Here is a 25,147-nt window from a genome sequence, read left to right as displayed (position 1 = left end):
ATGATAATACATACATTGATATTGCACTTTTTGTGCTTGAGCCCTTTGTTCTAGAAAATCTTAAAGGTTATTTTCTTTTAAGGTCATTCGAAATCCCTTTCTTTCATTTTGTTTTAGAACGCACATCTGTGATAGAAAACAACCCTTGAAAAGAAAGCTTCCGCATTTATGTGGAAACGATATATTAACATGATGACACAGGGATAGGAAATCTACAAATATAGACACAATTCTGCAGCTTTAAGTAGCAAATAATCACTTAACTCTGTGTAAACCAAACATGTTTTTAACTTTCTAATTTAAATATTAAAAAAATATTAATCTTTAAAATGCATTTACACAAATAAAGTGCAGAAAGAGAGGGTTTTCTAAAACAACAAATACATTTCTTTAATCACAACAGTTTCAATGGATTTAGATTAATTTAAAACCTAAAATGAAGACATCATTTTTGTTCATCTTTGGGGGCGTGATTCAACTGCAATGCACTGACAATACTCAGATACACATCTACATTGAGCAAGAAACACACAAGAGCTACTTTAAAGGAACTTAAGTGCAGTTTGTTTTTGATGAAGTGAGGTCTAAGGGTACCATATACTATTTCATGACTTTAGTTTACTTAAACAGTCGACTTTCTTTTATGGCATTGATCAGAATAATTATTTGAGAAATAGTTGGCGTTTTAAATTATTTTGATATTTCTGAGTGATTGTGTGAGTTTCTTTCATTCATATACAATGAAGCTCGAGTATCTGCTGATTCTGGGTGAGTCCCATTTGGGTTTTAGACTTCATGTTTTCACAGATGATTTTATCGTACAACAGTCTGTGTAGACTTGGAAAATGGAAAGTCTGCCCAAAAGTGCAAATGTTGTTCAATTACTGCTGGGAAATGAGTAAAGTGTTAGCTAGGTGAGCACCATTTCGCTTGAAGTATGAAGTCATTTGCCTTTGAAACAGAATAAGAAATGAAATGTAAGGTGCTTTCTAGGTGGTGGTGTGATGAGGAAGAACAGACTCTTGATATTTGTTCCTATCATTTTTCTGTTAGCTTTGACACAATGTCCTCCTGACACAAATCAGGAGGACACTGTCTCTGTGCATATGTTTTTGTGCATCCAAGCATCGCTCACAATTGCTCATTGACACCAGTATCAGTGATTTCTATTTAAGAAAAATATCATATTTTGAGAAAATGTTCCCTTGTTTAAACATTGAAGTATACTTATGAAAATATAAATTATATAAATCCAGTTTTATTTTGGTTAACTTATACAATAAAGTTATGAGTTATATGAAATACAACTCGATTTTTAAGTTACTTTGATTCGTAAAGCTAATTTGAATTAACATTTTTTTTTTTTTTAAATGGGCCACATGTCGTCCACTCACATCACACCTGCTCAGTGTAGATATATATATATATATTTTGCATAAACATCATTCATTGCATTAAATGACATAAATGTGTATTTTTGTGTAAACAGAGCTCATAACTTAGAAACAGTGGAGCGATTTTAGCTGCATGTTAAAATAGGGATGAGTTTAACTCACCAAATAAGATTCTCCACCAGACCTATCAAGATCACATACATGAAATTAGTTATTTAAAACATCAACTTCAGTCAAGGAATTAGTTTAGCTCAATGGAAAATATGTATAATGATCGTCATTACACATACAGTGGGAACGGAAAGTATTCAGACCCCCTTAATTTTTTCTTTCTTTGTTATATTGCAGCCATTTGCTAAAATCATTTAAGTTAAATTTTTCACTCATTAATGTACACACAGCACCCCATATTGACAGAAAAACACAGAATAGTTGACATTTTTGCAGATTTATTAAAAAAGAAAAACTGAAATATCACATGGTCCTAAGTATTCAGACCCTTTGCTCAGTATTTAGTAGAAGCGCCCTTTTGATTTAATACAGCCATGAGTCTTTTTTGGGAAAGATGGAACAAGTTTTTCACGCCTGGATTTGGGGATCCTCTGCCATCCCTCCTCGCAGAGCCTCTCCAGTGCTGTCAGGTTGGATTTTAAACGTTTGTGTACAGCCATTTATAACTCTCTTCAAAGATGCTCAATTGGGTTTAAGTCAGGGCTCTGAGTGGGCCATTCAAGAACAGTCACAGAGTTGTTGTGAAGCCACTCCTTCGTTATTTTAGCTCTGTGCTTAGGGTCATTGTCTTGTTGGAAGGTAAACCTTCGACCCAGTCTGAGATCCTGAGCACTCCGGAGAAGGTTTTCGTCCAGGATATCCCTGTACTTGGCCGCATTCATCTGTCCCTCGATTGCAACCAGTCGTCCTGTCCCTGCAGCTGAAAAACACCCCCACAGCATGATGCTGCCACCACCATTCTTCACTGTTGGGACTGTATTGGACAGGTGTAGAGCGGTGCTTGGTTTTCTCTACACATACCGCTTAGAATTAAGGCCAAGAAGTTCTATCTTTGTCTCATCAGACCAGAGAATCTTATTTGTCAACATCTTGGAGTCCTTCAGGTGTTTTTTAGCAAACTCCATGCGGGATTTCATTGTATCTTGTACTGAGGAGAGGCTTCCATTGGGCCACTCTGCCATGAAGCCCCGACTGGTGGAGGGCTGCAGTAATGGTTGACTTTCTACAACTTTCTTCCATCTCCCGAATGCATCTCTGGAGCTCAGCCACAGTGTTCTTTGGGTTCTTCTTTACCTCTCTCACCAAGGTTCTTTTCCCCCAATAGCTCAGTTTGGCCAGACGGCCATCTCTAGGAAGGGTTCTGTTCGTCCCAAACGTCTTCCATTTAAGGATTATGGAGGCCACTGTGCTCTTAGGAACCTTAATTGCAGCAGAATTTTTTGTAACCTTGGCCAGATCTGTGCCTTGCCACAATTCTGTCTCTGAGCTCTTCTTTATGCAAACGCTGGCCTCTTTTAATACCTGAGGACGAAGGCCTTTCTGTCGATGGCATTTCTCTGCCCTCGTTTGCTGACCTCCATGTGTTATCTTTGGTCGATAATTACCTACGTTGCATTTTGACAAATAAAGATATCCTAAACTTAAAGCCTGAAAAAATAATCTGCTTGCACATATCAGAATGTTTAAGGTGGTGCTCTAAATTGAATTTCTGCACCTAACCTAATGCGGTTGCTAATGTGACGTAATCACCTAAGGGGTCATGATCGAGTGGGAGGAAATTCCAAAGGTTGATGGCTTTTATTTTTTTAACTAAACAATTTTTTAATATTTTGTTAGACTAATTGATTAAATACGCTATTCCTAAATAATACTACAAAAAAAAATTGGAAATCATCTTACGACCCCACCCTTGTGGGCTTGCGACCCCAATGAAGTCTCGCCCCCTACTTTGGGAACCCCTGTTATAAGTACCAGGAACTTGACCATGACAAACATAAACATAAACACACAAAGAGAATGTACACATAAGCAGAAATGGGAAAGTAGCTGTATGGAGACCTTGAGTAAGGCCAAAATATTAAAACAGGCTTGAAGTTTGCTTTGCGACAAAACGTTTAGGAAGAAAATTGGTTGGCAGCATCACGCCGTGAGTTACCTTTAGCAGGAATAAAAGAAAAATGCATTTACTGTCAAGGACAATGCCAATGGAAATAAAGAGAAACCTTGAGGATTTTTAGTTTGGAAAAAGAAAATGCATGTTGTTCTGTTTGTTAAAAACTTATGTTGAACTAATGATTTAGATGTGTAAGGTCTTGACATTTCCTTCTTCGCACTTAAAGTTGATCACAATCTATCATCACAAGATCAGCTCATGAGTGTATTTAGAACATAGGTCAAACAAACTGCTGCTAGGCGAACAGTAGCGAACCCTCAGGGCCCCCTATGATGGCGTGTCGTATTTATATTTATAAACTTAAAATATAATTTTCCCTATTCGATATGTATATTTCACCTCCTAGATTGATGCGGACTCTATCCACGTGAGATTTCCAAGTCTCACAAGAGTAATTCAAGATCACGGAGCAGTCACATTTTTGCGATTTCATACGCTGTTTGCTCAGAATCAGAAGAGCTTTATTGTCAAGTGTGCTTGCACACACAAGGCATTTTCTGTGGTGTTGGAAGCTTCTAGTAAAGAAATTCAACGAAATGACAATACAAATTCAATACTATTCAGTCTGCGCATGCTGCAAGAAGTCAAACGTGTGCCTTTCGTCTGGCGCCTCCTGTTAACATACCACTGGCTGACAATACAGTTAATCAATGAGAGAGATTAATTTTGAGTGACAGTAACACCGACCAATCATATCATCTCTCTAAGTATTATGATGTATGAGCACTTCTATAGGAACGCACAGTAAGGTAAAACAAGGTTAAGTGTGTAGGTTTGGTTGCGTGTGCGTGTGCATGGAGGCCAAAGGCTCAAACGTTGAGGGTCGCTACTGTAATAGGCACACAATTTTTTTTCACGGACACTTTCGCACAAATCTGGTTATTGTTAACACTACTTCCAGCATTATGCGATTAGGCGCTATAGAGTGTATGCACGTGTCGTCACTTTCCCAAGTGAACACCCCGGAATGCGTCCGCTTGAGTGGTAAAACACTCGGCAAAATGAATGATTACAACATCAGGAAACGCAACTCCGTGCAAGATTCTAGTGTGAAAGAACACCTGATTCCTAAGGTAGTCGAACTGATTACCGTCAAGTCCAGCTGTTTGTAATTTCAGCAAATAATTGTGTTTTTTAGTCCCGGTTTCTTTGTTTCTCCTATTATCCTCAGCCATTTTGCTGAGTGTTTTACCACTCAAAGGGTGTCCCGGAGTTTTCACATGGGAAAGTGACCTCAATGCATAGCCTCTATAGTCTTCACAATGGGCTCTATGCATGCGTGTCTTCCGCGTTTCACATTCAGAACCTTCAGAATTTTGTCTCAATGGTCTCAAAATCTTCCTTTCTGTTTCCCCAAACTCATATTTATGATGAATTGCCCCTGAAATAATATAGTATTAAAATAAACCAAATTAAATAGGTATTTTCTGGTAGCATTATTTATTTGTTTTAAAACAAACTAATCAATAGATATTATGATAACATCATTATTATTAATGACTTTTCTGTCCAAAATAACCATGGGGTTAAAATCCGATACTGTCTCAGCCCAAGTTTCTGCGAAGTAGGCAACAGTTTGCTCATATTTGGTAAACATGTACGTTAATATATGGTTCAATCCACTCTCATATTTTACAATATGGTGTAAAATGTTAGACATTCCTGTTTTACAATGACGGCAAAGGATCAATCAACAGATCCCTCAGAAATGAGTCCCATTGTTAAGGAGTCTGAGACAGAACTTGTTTAGCGATGCTATTTGACAATCTGCCTCGAACACATCTATGCATTGTACAACACATTGAACTCTAATGTCAGCGCAAATTATAGCGGGACAAAAGTGGCAGTAAATCTGTCAAATGGGCAGTCCTGTGGCGACTTCTTTAAATCAGTCTGTGTATGAATGTACACACGAAATGGTCTGGCTAAAGTTTTTTAAAGGGGGGGAATTGCTTCAAAACATACTTCTCAAATATTTTTAGTAACCACATCTGTGATGAAACATCCTTTGGAAAGTACGTTTCAGAGTTTAGATGTGATGCTGTGACTACACTGGAACAGGAAATCACAAGAACACTGAATCCCCTGCAGCTTCAAATAGTTTAAAAACAAACAAACTGAGAAAATGTGCCTGTACATTTTTAACATGACGTTTTCTGTAGATCCACTTTAAGATCTCTTAAATGCTGTAAATAATGTTCTGTATAATTTATCCAATCAGCCTTCACATATAAATCTGTTGCATCTGTGTTCCCACACAAAAGGTGCATAGAGAGAGGATTGTTTTTTGTACTTCCTCGTGGATTTAGGAATGTTTCTGACAAGCATTGTATTGTGCAGATTAATAATCTGGTAAAACTCTTGTGGTTTGGGTCACTTCACACCACACTGACGTCATGAATGCTTTTTCCATAAATTTCCAAAAAGACGGGGCGTGATTCAACTCTACAAAACTCTGAGACACATCTACAGTCAGCAAGAAACACACAAGAGCTGCGTTGAAGGAACATTTGATCTTCTGATGAAGTTTTGAGGGGTGACGATACGTGAATCTGATACTTGGAGATCATTCTGGAAGGACTTTAAACTGAAATTTACTTTAAAGAGTGGACTTTATTTCATGGCATCATGATCGGAGTCTTCTTGTTGAATTGCTATTTTTGGGTATTTTTGAGTGAATTTCTTTCGTTCTTTCACAATGAAGCTCATGTTTCTTCTGGGTGAGTCACATTTTTCGTTCATTTTACGCTTCATGTTTCCACTAATGATTGTACAGTACATATGTAACATATGTATGCGCAGTTTTGAAAACTCACATGGCAGTTCTGCCAACAACTTCATGTTTGTTTCCGTTTCAAAGGCAGTTTCGAAAAACAGATAACCCTGAGAGGAATCGTCTGCCGTCAGAGCCATGAGGTCTGAGAGCCAAGTCTGGTTGGGCCAGAAGGGCGCAACGAACAGTACTTGACGCCCCTCTTCCCTGACCTTGCAAAGGACTTGTGCAACTAGGGGGAAGCCGTACTTCCGCTTGTTCCGCGGCCAGCTGTGCGCTAGGGCCGAGGGGACCCTCAGTCAGGGTGTACCAAAGCGGGCTATGGGTGGAGTCCTGGGAGGCAAACAGGTCTACCTGTGCCTGGTCGAACCGCTCCCATTAGAGCTGGACTGCACAGGGATGGAGTCGACACACTCCGCAGGGCGTTCCCTGACGAGAGAGCGCATCGGCCGTCTGGTTCAGATCGCCCAGGATGAACGTGGCCCCCAGGGATTTGCTGACCAGCTGACTCCATAAATGGAGGCGTTGGGCGAGTTGTGTCATCTGCAGTCATGCTGTCCGACCGGACTATTACATGTTTGTCCCGCACTAGGGGCTGAAGCCTCTTCAGTGCCAAAAGGGCAGCCAACAACTCCAGGCAGTTGATATGCCAACGCACTTGGGAGCTCGTCCAATGTCCCGCTACTGCATACCCGTTGCACACTGCACCCCAGCCTCGCAGGGAGGCGTCTGTCGTTACCACGAAAGAAAACCCATGGAAAATCTCTCTCTTAGTGAAGAAGTGGGTGCCGGGCTTGATGGGGTCGCAGCAGGTGGCGTCCCACTCCGACCTGGCGATGGTATGGCTGGAGTCGGGCCCGATGTTATTGTCCCCGGGTCCTCCCCTTCAGGGCCGCTTAGAGATCCTCTTAGTGGACTGCTGACAGAGAGGAGATGCCTTCCTCTGCAAGGGTCTTCGTCTCCGGTGAGCCGTTTTCTTGGAGGGCCATGGAAACGGAGGAGTCGCCGCGGAGGGGCGGGGCTGTTGGGAAGCAGGCTGCGCTCGGGATCGTGACGACCAACGGGTGGCCTCGTCGCGGCGGGGCAATATCTGCTTTATTGTCTGAGTCTGATTCTGAACCAAGGAAAACTGTTGTGCCACGTCCTCCACGGTGTCACCAAACAGCCCCGCTTGCGAGATGGGCTCATCCACTAGACCGCGCAAGGTTGAGCCACAGTTGCCTCTCTTGGGCCACCATAGTAGACATCGAACGACCCAAGGCACGTGCCGTGACCTTCATCGCCCGGAGCGCGAGGTCAGTGGCAGTGCGTAGCTCGCTCATGCGAGTTGGGTCGGGCTTCCCATCATCCAGGTCGTTCAGGGCTTTAGCCTGAACCTGGAGGATCGCCATGGCGTGGAGGGCGGAAGCGGCATTCCAGGACTAAGTGAGCTCCTCATGCACCTCCAGGAAAAATGGCACCGGGACGGTGTGCAACTTTTGACTGCGCTCCAACCCCAGAAACCCTGAATCCAGCCGAGATCGCTTAGGTGAGGGTGGCGTACCACACTGCAACCCAATGCTCGCGGCCGGTCGGGTAAGCATGGCTGACATCTCAGGACTCAGAGAGGTCCTCCGCGTCTGATGCCAGAAGTTAGCTGTCCAACGCGTTGACAGAGATTTTGTCCTCATCCCTTTTGCTAGTCTGCCGGCTATGGGACGGTCTGCCGCCGCATCGTAAATCTAGCAGGACGAGAATTCATTCTCGAAGAGATGTTACCAATGTGTTGTTTCATGGTTTTGATGTGTTTACTGTTGTTTTAAAAGGTAGATAAAATATAAAAAATAAAGTGTTTCCATACGTTTGACTTTTAATAGTGTAATAATAACCATTGCCCTGTACTCTGTCAGTGAAAAGTTCAACTAAACATTTGTTTATATTTTATCCATCTATTTTAACCAACTCATCAAAACTAACACATGTATAACTGTGGGAAGTATGTTTTGAATAAGACATCTAAAAGAAATCAAAACCATGTTATATTTGATCATTTTCAGAAAACAAATATTTTAGTTTTCCAGTGAATGAAATAATCATGCTGGCATACTTATATTTTTGTTGACAAAGTAATTTTAGACATTTAAGCATACACCTGAAGATGAAAAGATTTTTAAGATTATAAGAAATATTATTTGCAAACATGTAAATGGTGGTGTAGATAATGTGTCTTAAGTGAAGAGAATAATGGAGTTGCTGAAATGGCAGTACATTAATACTTCAACAGGCTTTACAGATTCAATATGTGGTACTGCTGGAAAATAAAGAAGATACAAATTACACAAATAACTTAGATTGAAGTTATTTGGCTTTCATTATGTCAATTGAAAAATTATTGTTGGAAACAGAATCAGAACAGGGAATTCAAGGTGTTTCATGTCTCCACAGCTGAGATGCACTGGACAATTGGGGGTTGGGAAAGGGGTAAAAGGAAATGAAGCGCTTGCTCTGCGTTCAAAATTGCGTTCTATGAGTCTAATGTATTACGTACAGCCTATATAGTACATATGAAAGTATTTAAAATGTGATCCATTCACTTAAGCACTTATAAGCAAAATAAATGGTTAAACCACAATTTAATCACATGGAATTTCTTGGTACTTGTAAAAATCCAACTTGCAAAATGTTCTCCTTACAAAAATAAATAAGTAACTTGAATATAGCATTTTTAGTCAAATGTGTGTTGTAATGCATTATATGTAGTTGCAAAGAATTATAACCAATTTAAAATATGTAGTGTAACAATGAATTATAAAACCCGCAAGACCAGCCTTGACCACGCCCCCGGCACCAGCTTCACCCCCTGGATATCCTCTCACTTAACCCCGGACTTTTAGTTACACTACACTTCCCAGAACTCTGTGCTCTCACTCATCTACACTGATCATTCACACCTGTACCTCATCATTCACACCTTCACCCAATCACCCACATGGCATATAACCATCACTTGCACAATCAGTCTTTGTCATGTCTAGATGCATTATGTCTTATTGTACTTCCCCTGACTTTCCTAGTTTATGGTGTTCCAAGTTACGTGTCTGTTCCATGTACTCCTGCATGTTATATATTTCCCGTGAATGTCTGTTATTTCCTCGTGTGCCAAGTAAACCAGTATCACTTAACCCATTGTTGGATCCTGTCTGTCTTTCTTATGTGGATTGTTACAGGATTGCTAAGTATTATAATGTATTAATTGTAATAACAATTATTAAGACATTACAATGCGTTAATAGTTGCATTACAATGCTTTAAAACTACTTTTATAAAGCGTTATACATACATGCTTCAAGGAAAGTGTTTCCAAGATTATTTTGTTGAACTCAGATTCTCAAGTTTTTGGCCAAAATGCATCAGAAAGTTTGTCCAATTTACAAAAGAATGTATTCTGTACAAGCAATATTGCAAGAGTTTAACAGTTCCAAAAGATGCATTTTAGCATGTTCAATTCTGTCTTTCTTATTTGTTTTTTTTGTTTAAAGATTAGTGTTTTAGTTCTTGCTAGTTTAATTTATGCTTTAATATAGTTGTAACTGTTAGTTATCTCTTGACTTGAGAGTTTTTATAATGAATGATTGTCTTTGATTGTTACTATAGCTGTGGTTTATGTGTTCAATGTTGAGGTGTAAGTGCATGACACGATGACGACTGTTAAAACAGTTATTTGATCAAAGTTTGAGTCTGTTTGAGGCAGAAAACGTTTATAATTGTAGTAAAAGACAAATACATTTGTATATTTTAAATAACCAATCTATATTCTCTATTTATGTTCAAGCAACAAAAAATATTTATTCTTGTTAACATTTAAACATGAATTTTTATGTTTTGACAACTTGTTTTATAAACAAATTATTTTGAGTTGTGTGGACTTCAGACCACATTTGTTGAGAAAACTCTCTCAATCAATTTGCATCTGTTGCCTTATTATTTGAAGTTTAGATAACTGCTTTTACAGTGTATCACTTGAAAAGAGCCACATGGTTGTCATTTGAAAGCTCAGCAAGTCTGATCTTTAACATTAGGACAGGCTAACATAGCTGACTTTGTGATTTATAGGATTAATAAACTAGGTTATTAATGTTGTTTTTATTCTTCTGATATTAAGGCTACTTAATTGTGCAATGAACTTCATTTTGATATTTGTTGGTATATTTTTCTGTTAGCTCTGACCGAAAGCGCCCTGGTGCAAACCTGTCTGCCTGGATACAAGCTGATCAAAAGGAACGGGTGTGTAGGTACGAGCAAAAACACACATAAACATGCATCATATCTCCTGAAGAATCACAGAAGCATTAGTTTGTGCATTTGCTATAATCCTGCTGTCTTGTATTGCTGCAGATGAGGATGAGTGTGTGTATGAGGATCAAATTTGTGGAGATAATGCAGAATGCTTTAACACTAATGGCGGCTACTACTGTCAATGTCATGAAGGCTTCAAGCCACCTGGCAACTTTACAGCAAACAATTCAATAACATGCCAAGGTAAGACAGCTTGTAATGTACCAATGTGATACATGTGAGATCTGTGTAGCAGAGACATTCTGAGCCTCATTTTTGCTTATTTCAGACATCGATGAATGTTTGGAGAACAGCATCAATTGTGGTTTTAACGCGGAGTGTATAAATGCTGATGGAAGTTATACATGTGTGTGTAATATGGGCTACACTCCCAGCACTGGAGCACAGACGTTTATTGTCAGACAAGGTGTTGAGTGTATTGGTAAGAAACAATCACAGGCTACTGGATTTTTTTGCTTTTTATTGTGTATGGTGTAAGTTGACATGTGTATACCATCTGCCCCCAGATAGAAATGAGTGTCTAGATTCTGATTTATGTGGAAAACATGCATCATGTCATAATACCCCTGGCGATTACTATTGTACATGTGCTCCGGGCTTCAGACTAAAGTCAGGAGGGACTAACTTCACTGGTGACACTTCAGAGAGCTGTGAGAGTAAGTTTATCACAACTGCAATGTATAAAGTTCTGTCATAAATAAATGACACATTCTTTGACTTCACGTAAAAATGAGTTTTGAGAAGAATCCAGTCTGACATGTTGTTTATTTCATTGAAGGTGTGTGTGACATTGATGCATCTATCTGTGGAGGAGGATCCTGCAAAATTGGCAAAGACGGCCATGAATGTGTGTGCAAGTCGGGATTCACCAACTATGGACACAAAGAAACGAAATGCACAGGTTATTGTCTTAATAACACTTGATCATTAATCAAAGTTTTTTTATAAAAGGATTTTTATCAGGATGAACCAATGGATGGATGTCAAAAGTGACACAAAAAACGCTTGATGTGTGGTAGAGAAATATTTATTGTGTTCTCTTCATCAAAGTGTAAAAATTCCCGCCAAGTATACGGTGTAAATAGCAAGTGACAAAATAACAGTAAGAAACATAAACTGTACAGGCCAGTTCAGCTGAATCCAAAGGTCTGACTAGCATCTGTTCAAAACTCACTAATACAAAACACCTACAACACACACGGAAAGCGTGTTTGGGAGCCATTTTTATATTCTAGGCCCCTGCCCCCAGATAGAAATGAGTGTCAAGATTCTGATTCATGTGAAAAAATGCATAAAAACTGAGTGTTGAGAACAATCAAGTCTGAGATGGGTACAGGCCTGAGAGCACGCAGCTCTGTTTCTAGGCAGACTAGGCGCAACCGGTTGGATTAAAAGTGTTTCATCATCATGGAAAGGTCAAAGCCATCAGGAGGCTATGTGTCATAAAAAGAAAGTGAAATATAGAGAAATTCTAGCAATAGGTAATTGTTTTGTAAGCTGGTTTATCTTCATTACTAGCACAACATGACAGTGCTTGTGTGATCAGAAATGTCAGATAGGAAGGATAATATAGCGCTGTTACTATGACAATCAGCCAAGCAAACCTAGGTCGTTTCTCAGTTGTAATTTGTTGATGATGTATCCTTCAAATTTGTCACGTGGCTTTATTTCTGTGTTTGTGAATAGTTTCAGGTTTAAATATAACACCGCTTACAAACTGCTTGGTAAGTTGACAGATTTACTATATTCTATATAACAATTAGATCCTATCACAAGGTTAATATTTTGTCGGTACTATATTGTACATTTTAAGAAACAAATGTCTTACTCGGTACAAAAGGAACAACAACATAGATAATATTGCTTTTCATGCTGAGTAACATTGTATCAAGAAATCAACTAACATTGCTCACAACATCACTAGACAGTGATGGTTATCACCACTAAGATCATGAATATGCAGTTATGTTTTTTGTTCACAGGGAACCTCATGCATACAGAATGTGCTTAACCACATAGACAATAAACCAGCTCTTCCTTCTGAGGTAAATCCATCAAAGAAAGAGCAGAATATAAAATTAAAATAATAATATGTTTACTTTTTCCCTTCTGCATCAGGATGTGATCAATCTTTTGCACCTGGTCCTTAATACTTTAAAGAACATTTCTAGCTCATCTTTAGTTGACCCAAAGAATCTGGTGTCACAAGTAAACCTTGTATTAAATGTCATTGAGAAGCTCGTCTCCGAGTTGGTGAAGACAACAAACACTTCAAACTGTATCTATTTCACTCTTGATTTTGTAGGTAAGAGACTATGACTAAAAACATCGCTGCTGTCCTTCTGAAACCTCTGATGTCCTGTTTTTCAGGAAATGGACAAAACTTTTTAAATATTTTTTTAATGTCAAGGTTGACAAGGACTTTTTAAGACTTGACATTTGCAAATCCCAGTGAGAACCTTAAGGGTTGACTAATGATATGATGATTATATGACTAATGATATGATTTATGGCAGAAATAAAAATTGCAAGATCTGGAGACAAAAGGTTTGAGGAGAACAACAGCGATATACTTTATAATTTAACTAAAGTCATGTGAGCTAGAATAACTTTTTGATGTTTTGGATGAGCTTATATATATAAAATGCATAATATATAAAATAAATGATTTTCAGAGGCAATGATCTACATGGTTGGACCACAGATGACCTCAAATAAAATCCTTCATCTCAACACAACAAATGCTTTTATGGACATTGATCTCATTGGGATTGCCAAGAATAACCTTGATACAAGTATGTAAAAAGTATTGGTGCGATAAAGTCATGAAGTCAGAACCAGCTGTTCTTATTTTAACGGAATATCATTGTGTTTATTATACATGATTTATTCAAGTTGCTCAAAAATATATATTTTTTTCTGTGGTTTTGACTGTTTAAAAGACCGGCTTCAAACTTCCATCAATTCCTAATGGACAAAATCAAGCCGCCCCACACAAGTTATACTTCGAAACTTCCGTTTCATGCTCACTTTAAAGATCTTAATTCATTTCACAAGATATCATTACACTCGTTACAACATAAATCTATTCATAACAGATTTTTACAGGTCCAGTGTATGAAATTTAGCGGCATCTAGTGGTGACGTCGCAAATTGCAACCAATAGCTCACTTCACTCCACCCCTCCCTTTTGAAGCACTACAAAGGCTGACACAGAACTAACAACACCTTTTTTACTTCTTTGCTGAAGGAGATAATGTATTAATGAAAGGCGCTCTGTAGAGTAGTGTGTCTGTTTAGGGCTACTGAAGAAACAACTTGGTGAATTCCATGTAAGGGGAACCGCAGTATATGTAGATAGAAATAGCTCATTCTGAGATTGTAAAAACATATCGCTTGATTACTTTTGATGGACTCGTCAGGATTGTTGCGTGTTCTTATGAATTTGCTGTTATGCAGGTGATTTTAAGCGCAAGGTAAGCTGTAGCGAATTTATTCCCTAAAATGAAAAATGCGCTGTTGCTACCAGATTTCAATTTCCGAAAATCTCATTGTGTTCGATACAAACCAACTTTCTAAAGCAAACTGAAAACCACTGAAAGTCAACCGATTTTTTTAAAGATATACATTTGTTGGCATCATGGTTGAATTGAGTAAATAAAATAAAAAATGTTTTTAGATCAAATGCATGTCAAAAAACAGAGGATTTTGTTCCCTTTGTTTTTCATATGCAACTGTGTCGGTTAAAGTCTTTTATTGTTGTTTGCTATATGTCATATTGCAGCGTTTTAAATCACCTGACTAATCATCATCAGCAATACTATACAGGTTCATCTAAAGAAAATATATATCATGAAAAATTTCAATATTTTTGGTTACTCATTACAGAAAGTGAAACCCATATATTATATGGATTCATCACACATAGAGTGAAATATTTGAAGCCTTTTTTGCTGTATTTTTATGATTATGGCTTACATATAATGAAAACCATAAAATTCAGTGTCTCTTAAAATTAGAACATTTCGTAAGATCAATAAAAAATTATATTTTATACAGAAACGGCTTCTGAAAAGTATGTTGATTTCTATGCACTCAATATTTGGTTGAGCCTCCTTTGCATGAATTACTTCATCAATGCAACGTAGATGGAGGCAGTCAGCCTGTGGCACTGCTCAGGTGTAAGGGAAGCCCAGGTTTCTTTGATTGCGGCCTTCAGGTCATCTGCATTGTTGGGTCAGTAGTCCCTCATCTTCCTCTTGATAATAATAGATTCTCTATGTGGTTCAGGCCAGGCAGGTTTGCTGCCCAATCAAGCACAGTACCAACATGGTGAACTTGTCGTGTCGAGCACGCCGTCATGCCTATAAAAGGAAGACGGCGTGCAGCATTCATTTACATTTTGTTCTGAAGAGCCTGAGAGCCTCTCACGACTACAGCAGAGGACGATACTTGGTGTGGCATAAGGGACACAACGTCTCGTTCCCTCCATCAGGGAACTGAGGTTACAGACGTAACGGTCCCTTCCTTACAGACGTTCCCTTTCTGACAGTCTCTCGACGTTGTGTCGAGCCGACAGATGGGGTTCCTATGGAAAACACTTCAACGCTGTATCGTGTCACAGTCTCCAGCGAAGCGATGGTATCAGCCCTGGAATGTCAGCAAGAGGCTTTCGTGAAACTGTAACCTTCCAGTGTGATGGTCGGGGGTACCAGTGCTTTCTTGGAGAACGATGGGTACACCCTGACCGGTAACCTTTCACGGACGGAGGCCTTAGCTCTCTACTGGAGAGAGGATGTCTGGATCTGGTTTACACCGGGTGAGTGCGACTTCCTTAATTAGGGATGCGCTGCAGAGGCCACTTACTACCCGGGGAGAGGAATACAGTGGATATAAAAATGGTCTCACCCTTAGGGGAGATTGCATGGAATGTGCGGACTGGGCAGTTACCCGCGAGGTGGAGGTCCACCTGGGGGAGGTCATGGGTTACCAGGAGTGGGAACCAACTCATGAGGATACATCAGACGGAACAGCCTACAGAGGGGTGTTACAGACGTCGGGTAGCACTAGGTCCGGAAAGAGCTATCTATGATAGTTCATATGTTCTCCCGGCCTAATGGGGAAGGCTGATCTTCCCAGCCAACCCCCAGGGGGTGCTTGCTTAGTGATGGATCGAATGCCTGATCTTAACCATGTGATTGGGTAAGAAGGGAGGTGGATGGGATGCCTATTCTTAACCATGTGGCTGGGTGAGAAGAGAGGTAGATAGCACACTGTCCCAACCTGCTGGAGGTGCAAAAGAAGAAAAAGGACCATTTTAATGATACTATTGTTTTCTCAAATTTACATGTTTTATTTGTGTCCATCTAAATCGTCACATGCCTGCACTTTGAATTCGATTTTTCTCCAATGAGGGGAGAGGGGGAGGAGAGTGGGAGGAGGGGCTGAATGTTTTGACGAAATACGTTGCAGAATTTATAGTACAGGCAATTAATCTGAAAAGTGTCAATCAATGCATGCGAGTAAAACGGTGACCATAAATTTAAAGAAACGAAGCTGCTTGTCAAATTTTCCTAACAAGCAACAAATATTTTTTAAATAAGCCCAAAAAAACGCAGCTCGCGACGTATGATTTTTTTAACGCGGCTTGATAAAAAAACAAGTCCAAAGTCGTGGATTATAAACGGACTTGGCAACTATGGTGGGGAGGTGCTTTCGCAGGCATACGCACCAGTCCTACATGTTGCCACGCAGGACGTGGTCTGACACCGGGTTTACGCGAAGGTTGTAAATCCCCAGCTCAACAAATGTCTGTGAGCCCGCACTGCCAATGGGCACGGGAGATCTTGTGATCGGTATGCCGTCGTGACGGCATCCACGATCCAGTGCGCCAGTCTCTGTTTGGAGACAGCTCTCCCCTACTGCTGTCCTCCAAAACAGACAAAGAGCCTGGTGACCAGGTTTTGCTGCCCTAGAGCCTTTCCATCAACTGAGTCGTGACGAGTGGCGTTAGAGGCTACATACACCTTCAATGTGGACGGGGAGATGTTGGTCTTCAATCTCTCTTGTACGAAGGACAACACGATCACGATCAAGAACCTTCGTGGGTCTTCTCATTGAGAGAAACACCAGGACGAGAAGAGGCGCCATTTATAGGCGTATAACCGCCTAGTAGATAGGGTCCTAGCCTGGGTGATGGTCTCCGCCACAGAGGGGGTTGCCTATTCAGGATCTCCTCGTCCCGTCTAGAGACAAGACATGGAAGTTCCAGAGGTCTGGTCTGGGATGCCAGAACGTGCCCTTCCCCTTAGTAAGCAGGTCCTCCGTCAGGGTAATGGGCCAGTGGGGAGTCGTTGTCAAGAGCATCAACTCTGAGAACCAAGTGCTATTAGGGCAATGTTGCGCAACCAATAACACGTGGTCCTCCTCTTCCCTGACCTTGCACAGTGTCTGTGCAAGGAGGCTCACTGGGGGGAAGCTTCCGCTTGTCCCGCAGCAAGCTGTGCGCAAGGGCGTCCGTGCTGAGGGGGGCCTCAGACAGGGAGTACCAATTTGCCTGGGATGTGTGTTGCCCGCAGGCCGGAGCACAAGGTCTCTTTGTGTACACAACAGATCTCGCGAGTGTGCCAAGATAAGCCAGTCGTCGAGATAGTCTCAGTACCCACACCCCTTTTGGTGGTTGGAGGGTCGGAGGTTTCCCCTTTGACTTCCTCTTCCGGGATGGCCCGCGTTGGGGCACAGGAACCGGAGCCGATGTCGAAGGGGTCCTGGGCTGCTGGGAAGCAGACGTCGTGTGAGATATAGGACGCCTATGGGCGGCCGAGTGGCAGGGCGCAGTAAGATATGGCTAATCACCTCTGTTTGCTGTCACCAAACAGCCCACCCTGCGAGATGGGTGCATCGAGAAAGCGGACATCGTCCGGTCCAGGGCCCGTGCCGCCACGTATCCAGCCACGAGCGTTGGGGAGAAGGCAGTGGTGTGCACTGCAACCCAATACTTGCGGCTGCCCGGGTAAGCATGGCTGACATCCCCACGTCTGTTTCCTACTGAGCTCCACCCCCCTTGAAGTCTTCAGCGTCGGATGCCAGCAAGTCTCCCACCTATGCTGCGTGCGACATCTCATAATCGTCACGCATCATTTCCGAATACCTGCATGAGGATCCAGACGGTTTGCCACCGTCGGTTGGGGAAGGGTCAGAAGAGCTTAGCTGGCGGGTTTACGCTCGCAGAGGTCCCCATACCACTAACGCCGCTAGCACTGGCGGAAATAGGGGCCTTAGCCATCGACGTCACAGCCCATGTAGCAGACGAAGTGGTGGCTGGTTCCCGGAGGAAGACAGCCACCCATGACCACAACTTCTGGATGACCATCTGCCCGTAGTGCGGGCAAGATGTGTCTACCAAAGCTGCCTCGGCGTGCTGTATGCCCGGACACTTGGTGCAGCTATCGTGTCTGTAACCCTCCTCTATGAGGGTGCCACACACTCACACTCAAGGTCCAAGAGTCTGGAGGAAGAGTGGAGAGTGGAGAGACACAGAATCCATGTTGCTTGAAGTCTAGTGTGAAGTTTCCACAGTCAGTGATGTTCTGGATGTTAAAGATACTACATAAAGAAAATAACTGAAACTTACATTTCAAACTGAGATGGCGACAAAGAGGTCAAAGTGCCACTTTAAATATCAACAACATTTTTTTTCTAATACAGAATCAGCTGCTATGGCCTTTATGAGCTATAACACAATGGAGAATCTTCTGAAGGCAGAATTTTTCAACCCATCAACTGCAGCAAAGAAAACCATGATGTCCACTGTCATCTCAGCTACTCTTCTTAATACCTCAAACACACAGCTCACAAAACCAGTCAACTTCACCTTCAAACACATCAGAGTGAGTTATTAAAATTGTATTTAAATTAGTGCTGTCAATCGATAAAAAAAATCTGATAAAATCATTCTGATATTAGTATTGCAACTGATTTCTCTATTAAATTGATGTTTTTTATTTATTTGAACATTAATTATAGCCATTCAACCGTATAATTGAAAGCTGCGATGTCTAACGATTAGGAAATATACACTAATTGAATGAAGTTCTCAAACACTTTACAGTCTTTTATTAATAAGTTGTAAATTAAATACAGAAGAATTCTCTTTAAAGCTACAAAATTCAGACCAAAATTATTTGTATGCGTCAAGGCATTAACGTTGACCGCTCTAATTAAAATATAATATGTATCATGCAAAAATAAATGTCTTTTTAGTTTTTAGGTTTTTTTTCTTTTTTTAAGATTCAATACATCTTAACACTTAGAGAATTCATAAATGGATTCTGTTTTCTTGTTTTGAAGGAGTTTGTCTTAGGAAACAGTCTGTTCTGTGTGTACTGGAAAAACACTGAGTGGATTGAAGACGGTTGTTCTGTTTTAGAGACCAACAGCAGCTACACTGTGTGTTCATGTGTTCATCTGTCAACATTCGCTCTCATCATGCAGACCAGCAGCAGCCCACCAGAGGTAAGAGAACAAGAGGCACAAGAGATTTATACCTTGACGTGGCTTAAAGGGACAGTTCACCCTTAAGTTGTTCCAAATCTGTTTAAATGTCTTTGTTCTTATGAACACAGAGAAAGATATTTGGACGAATGCTTGTAACCAAAGGTTTTAGACCACCATTGACTCCCACAGTAGGAAACATGACAATGGTTCTGTTTGCTTTCCTGCTATCTTCTTTTGTGTTCAACAGAACAAAGACATTTATCAATAAATGTTTCCTACTGGGTAGTCAATGGTGGCCAAATATCTTGGGTCAAGCAGTCACAACAAGACTTAAATCAGTACATGCAATTTAGAAATCAAATAACAAATGAAACATCATCATTTTTCATGTCTTTTCAGGATGATCAGTGGATGAATCTGTTGAATGTGGTGGCTGTGATCGTGGGCCTGGTGTTTACTAGTTTAGCTCTGTTGACTTTTGCTTTTGGTCGATGGAAACCTGGCGTTAACAATGTCACTCGAATCAACCTCTGCATCAGTCTGCTGTCGGCTCATCTTCTGTTCTTACTCACACAACAGTTCCTCAAACACATAAAGACTCACCAGGTGACTATTATACACCGCTTTGATCACAGCAGAGCAAAGTTAAAGCACAGTTAAAGATTGCCTTCCATTGTTCCTCTTCAGGTGTTGTGTGGCATGCTGTCAGGATTTCTTCACTTTCTCTTTCTTTCCTGCTTTGTGTGGATGTTCATTGAAGCTGTGGCTGCTTTACATCTGTGTGAGGAACCTATTACAGATCAGCTTCGGTCAGAGGGCGGTCCTTAGCAGCAGATTCTTGATTGTGATAGGATATGGGATTGTTCTGGTAATTGTGTGCATATCTGTTGGTCTGTTTCCTGGAGGCTATGGCAGTGACAAGTACGTTCCTTTGATTAGAAAATAAGAAATCTAGTTGAACAGTTAACCATGCATACATGTATATATATAATATACATAATTTTTGAAATTCTATTTTCAAAAACAGAAATTGATGTTTTCTGTAAACAGATGCTGGCTGAAAGAGGAGAAAGGCTTCATATGGAGTTTCCTTGGACCTGTTTTCTTCATTCTGGCAGTATGTGTTAGTCTTGTGTGACTTTATGTGCTGTTTTAATCAAAGGAAAAGAAATTATAATTTCTTCACTCTTTTATTCTGCAGTTAAACACGATTCTCTTCATAAGTATGATCATTACTCTGAATTCAACCCTCACAAAGCTCAACGCTGAAGTTTCACGGATAAAACACACCAGGTTACAAACTTTGTGTTTGAAACACTTTAAAGAGAGAAACACGCTTGAATCATGAGAATTTCCTTTTCTGTCTTTCTCTTCAGGATTTTGGTTTTTAAAACAATGGCTCAGTTTGTGGTTCTTGGCTGTCCCTGGATTCTGAGTTTCTTTACCAAACACAGTAAGATGATGGAGATTCTCTTCGTGATCCTGAACTCACAGCAAGGCACCTTTATCTTCCTGATCCACTGTGTCCTCAATAATGAGGTCAGTCATCACATACTCCATCAAACATTCCTTCTGCTCTTCCTATGAGATGACATTTTGCTGTTGGCGAACCCGGAAGTTAGTGACACACTAGTTCCCTCGACTGAAAGTCAATAGGATTTTTATAGGCTTTTGGATTATCACAAAAAAATACGCTCTTTGGTCAACTAAAGTTTGTGATACTTACATGTTTTGTCTGTCAAAATGATAGTCACACATGAACGCAACATTTGTGTAATTGGAAATATAATTGGGAGAGGTAAAAAGCTAACATGAGGTCATAAACAAACTACACCACCACCAAGCTTCTGCAACTCTTTCAAACTTTATTAAAAACATGTTTTCTGAAAAGCTGTTAATCACTGAATGAATCTTTGGTCGTTTTTTTTAATATTTGTGTGCATGTTGCATTATTTGTAAGATTTTATTGCATGATGATGTTTAGTCTGTCTGTAGAGTTTTTTTTAACTTTTTTTGGCATTTAGCAAAAAAGAATATGAAAAAATCCTCATTGAGTTTAGGCCAACAGAAGCAAAAATGCTAACAAGTTTTGGGGTTCTGCGAACAAAAATATGTCATGGCTGCACCACTCTATAGGCAGGTTTGTATTTTAGTTTTTTAATCTTCTAACGGCAACGTTCTTCTGTTCTTCTCATTCCTATTCAGATCAGACGGCAGTATGTGAAGTGGATGAGAGCTCTTTTCCAAAACCATCCAATGTAAACCTGAAAAGCACAGAGGACCTTAACTTTATTAGATATGCAAAAAACAGCTCAAAACATATCTGTTCCGCAATTTTTTGACTAACCAATAACTCTGTATATCTGTCTGTCAAAATCTTATTGTTCATTCTCTCCTTTGCTTACTCCAGCTTTAATTCTCCTAGTGGCATGGCCTGGTAAACTAAAGGTACTGTTTAGCGTGTTGACAAAATGTTTATATGCTCTCCTATTTGAAAGTGGCTTTAGATAAAAACATCTGCCAGATGAATAAATGTAAAATAAATGTAACATGACAAAGTGTTGAAAAATGCTTGTAGTTTTAAAATAAAGAAATGCTAGAGTGAAATTTTGCAGTTGCTGATTAAATCCTAATGACCCTATTTTCAAGTACAAAGGCTTCAAATGACCCAACATGATGAAGTGATAACAACCTGTTAGAGCTTTGAATCAACATACAAAACCATTAATGTTCACATATATTATAGTAATTATGATTACTATACATTATAATAGCCAAAATTGCATCTTTTGTATTTGTACATTCTTCAAAAATATCTTAAAAAAGGGAACTTTCTTTCGGAGAATTTCAACATTCTGTCAATTGATTTTACAACCACGTCTGTTAAAAAACATCCGTGGATAAGAATCTTTCAGTGTTTATGTGTTAGTGTCATGATCACACTGCAACAGGAAATCACACCTCTGAACACACCACTGCAGCTCGAGGTAGCAAAGAATCCCTAACTTTGTGCAAACCAAACATGTTTTTTTTCCTCGAGCACTATGAACAGTTGTTATTATATATTATATAAATTAAAAAATATTAAACTCCAAAATGCATACGCACACAAACAGTGAAGAAAAAGTAGGTTCACTCAAACTCCCTCATAGATTTAGAAAGAACTTGCCAAGCATTGAACAGGGGCTGAAACTCTTTCAGAACTAATTCACAGGGGGTTTTATTTTATATAAGGACAATTTTTTTTACGATTACAGTTACATTTAATCAGTTGATTTGACCAATGAGAATAATGCCATTGCTTGTGTATGAATTATATTAAATTTGCAAAACTCCTTAAGCTGACGGTACAATCTGCCATAGATTCGCAATGGGACTAGGTGTTATAATCAATCTACACAATTAATTTCTTACATTATACAATATATGCACTTTGTTGTATATGACGAACTCACACTCTTAAAAAGGATACGACACTGCTTGTGTTATGCTATTAAACACATTGTGTTATTTTAATGAAAAAAAGGAAAAGGACAACACAAGTTGCCTTTTTATTGCGTTGTCCAGGAAATAAAACAGAGGTGTGTCAAAGACACATTAGTGAACACAAGGTGTGTTGTTTTAACACAACAGATTTTACAGTGCAGGCAGTCAATGCGCTTCACGCTTCAAAATCACACTTCTACTCCAGTACTTATTTTAACAGACATGTGCAGGGCCGTCGCTAGTGGGGTTAAAGGTGGTGACAATTCTAGGGGCCCCAACTGCCCAGGGCCCTCACAAAATCCAACAGTCATACTATAAAGTCACCTGTTTTATAAGTAATTATAAAACATGAATTTCATAGAAGAGATTTTAATGCAATCCAAAAAAGCATGCAATTTAGCAAAAAGGTTTTTGAATAATTGTGATTCCCCCTCCCAAAAAATGTGGTAGCTGAAGTATGCTAATAGACCAGGAGAACGAGTGACTATCCACAATATCCACAATATACGGTCGTTTCCACATGCGTTTCCACTACACTACTGAAAACATCAGTGTCTGTATTTAACTAAAGATGTAAACACATGAACATCTCCCAGTTGCTCTGACAGGTTACTTCACACACATTTTAGTTTCCTTTGATAAAAGTTACTCGCACTGAAACTTTTTGGTTTGTTATAAATCTTCATGCATGCAATGTTTCATAAGTTCATATAACATTTATAAACATCTAACTTAAAAAAAGGTTTAAAACAACATTACCATCTTCTGATGTAAAAAGACTGTCAAAGTAATATGATATAAAACTTGATATAAAATGTCCTTCTATTAGTTTGAAGGTTGTGGGGGCCCACATCAATATTTTTCCAGCGGGCCCAGAATTCTCTAATAAAATGTTACATAAAATGCAAAGTGCAATTGTACATGTTTGTGTCCGAGGTTACTTAAACTTCTGTAACCTATCCACAGCCCTGGGAAAGAAAATGTCCGGTAGTCTGTTTGTACTTGTTCCTGAAAAATAGCGATTCCCGGGATGTCATGATGGAGTTCTGCTGGATGTTTGTCGTTTGTGTGAGAAGACTGTTTGAGTAGATATCACACAGACTTAAGAGAGGTGAACTAACAATCCTTTCAGCCGTCTTCACAACCCGCTGCAGATCTTTCCTGTCTGCAGCAGTCCAGCTGTATGTTACAATACTCTCGATCATACAGCGGCAAAAGCTTATCAGCAGACTCTTTGGAAGCTTATTTTATCTCAAAGTCCTTAGGAAGAACAGCCTCTGCTGAGCTCTCTTGATGATAAAGGAGATATTTAAGCTCCAAGTCAGGTCTTCAGTGATATGTACTCCCAAGATCTTAAAACTTGAAACTCTCTCCACTTCCCCGCCATTAATACAAAAAGCATTGTGGGATGTTTTTTACTGCTCATGAAGTTCATTATGATTTCCTTTGTTTGTTTTTTGTGTTGGACTTTCACTCTGTAATAAATTTTATTATTGTCAGTTATGATTACCACTAAGGTAGTGTCATCTGCAAATTTGATGAGAGTGTTAGAGTTATGGAAGGACTTGCAATCAAAACAACATGTAAAACATTCAACAAGAATAAGATGGTTTATCCGATGACTTTTTGATGTCTTTTTGTTATCTTTCATGAAGTGAGGTGTAAACCTGATGTGTAAGAAAATTCTGAAATTGCTTCAGACTAAGAGATTCAAGATAATGGGCTCTCTGCATGTGCAACGTCCGCGTTTCACATGAAGAACGGTTGGGGATACTTAAAGCAAAGAGAAATGGAAAATAGTTCAATTTATCAGATGCTGTACACCGCGGCACACAGCAGTGGTATATAGAGGTAGCGTTCAACCGTGGCATTCAAAAGCTTTTACGTGTTCTTTGTGATCTTAGTTTTTTGACCCTATTTCAAAATATTCATTAAAAATTCTGTTAAAAAACTTTTTTTACAATAAACATGGAAAATCTGTGAAAGATTAAAAAAAAACCTGTTCAATTGGACACATACATTAAAGAAGGTATGTAGGTACTAGCTAATACACAGTTTGCCAACATACAAAAACATGCATCATATCTCCTCAAGAAGCCTATAGAAGCTCTTTTGCCAACTACCTTTCTCCTCCATAGCTTTAATAGATGTGCAGTTTGTGCATTTGCTATAATCCTGCTGTCTTGTATTGCTGTAGATGTTGATGAGTTTGAGGATCCAATTTGTGGAGTTCATGCAGATTGCTATAACACTAATGGCAGCTACTACAGTCAATGTCATAAGGTTAAGCCACCTGGCAACTTTACAGCAAACGATTCAATAAAATGTCGAGGTATAAACAGTTTGTAATGTGTTGTGTGTGATCTATGTAGCCTCACTTTTGCTTATTTCAGACATCAATGAATGTTTGGAGAACATCATCGATTGTGGTCCTAACACAGTGTATAAATACTAGTCACTTAAATTACTTGGCAGAAA

The 25,147-nt window shown here is 39.7% G+C and overlaps 1 protein-coding gene across 1 annotated transcript; it reads left to right on the top strand.

The window, feature by feature from the left end:
- Window positions 1–583: 583 nt before the first annotated feature.
- On the top strand, window positions 584–21,771 carry adgre14 (adhesion G protein-coupled receptor E14). The gene is given in 19 exon segments (XM_056752725.1): window positions 584–768; window positions 10,552–10,623; window positions 10,727–10,870; window positions 10,956–11,108; window positions 11,194–11,343; window positions 11,466–11,588; window positions 12,374–12,411; window positions 12,670–12,732; window positions 12,806–12,992; window positions 13,363–13,482; window positions 18,395–18,576; window positions 19,037–19,201; window positions 19,583–19,789; window positions 19,871–19,948; window positions 19,950–20,104; window positions 20,234–20,300; window positions 20,385–20,476; window positions 20,560–20,722; window positions 21,389–21,771. Coding segments are annotated over 19 exon segments (2,244 nt in total). The 5' UTR covers window positions 584–740; the 3' UTR covers window positions 21,446–21,771.
- The last annotated feature ends 3,376 nt before the right edge of the window (window positions 21,772–25,147 follow it).

This window comes from Triplophysa dalaica, chromosome 7, assembly GCF_015846415.1.
Source record: "Triplophysa dalaica isolate WHDGS20190420 chromosome 7, ASM1584641v1, whole genome shotgun sequence".
NCBI classification, from domain to species: domain Eukaryota; kingdom Metazoa; phylum Chordata; class Actinopteri; order Cypriniformes; family Nemacheilidae; genus Triplophysa; species Triplophysa dalaica.
Note: the sequence above shows the minus strand (reverse complement) of the source record. Positions and strands in the feature narration are given on the sequence as shown.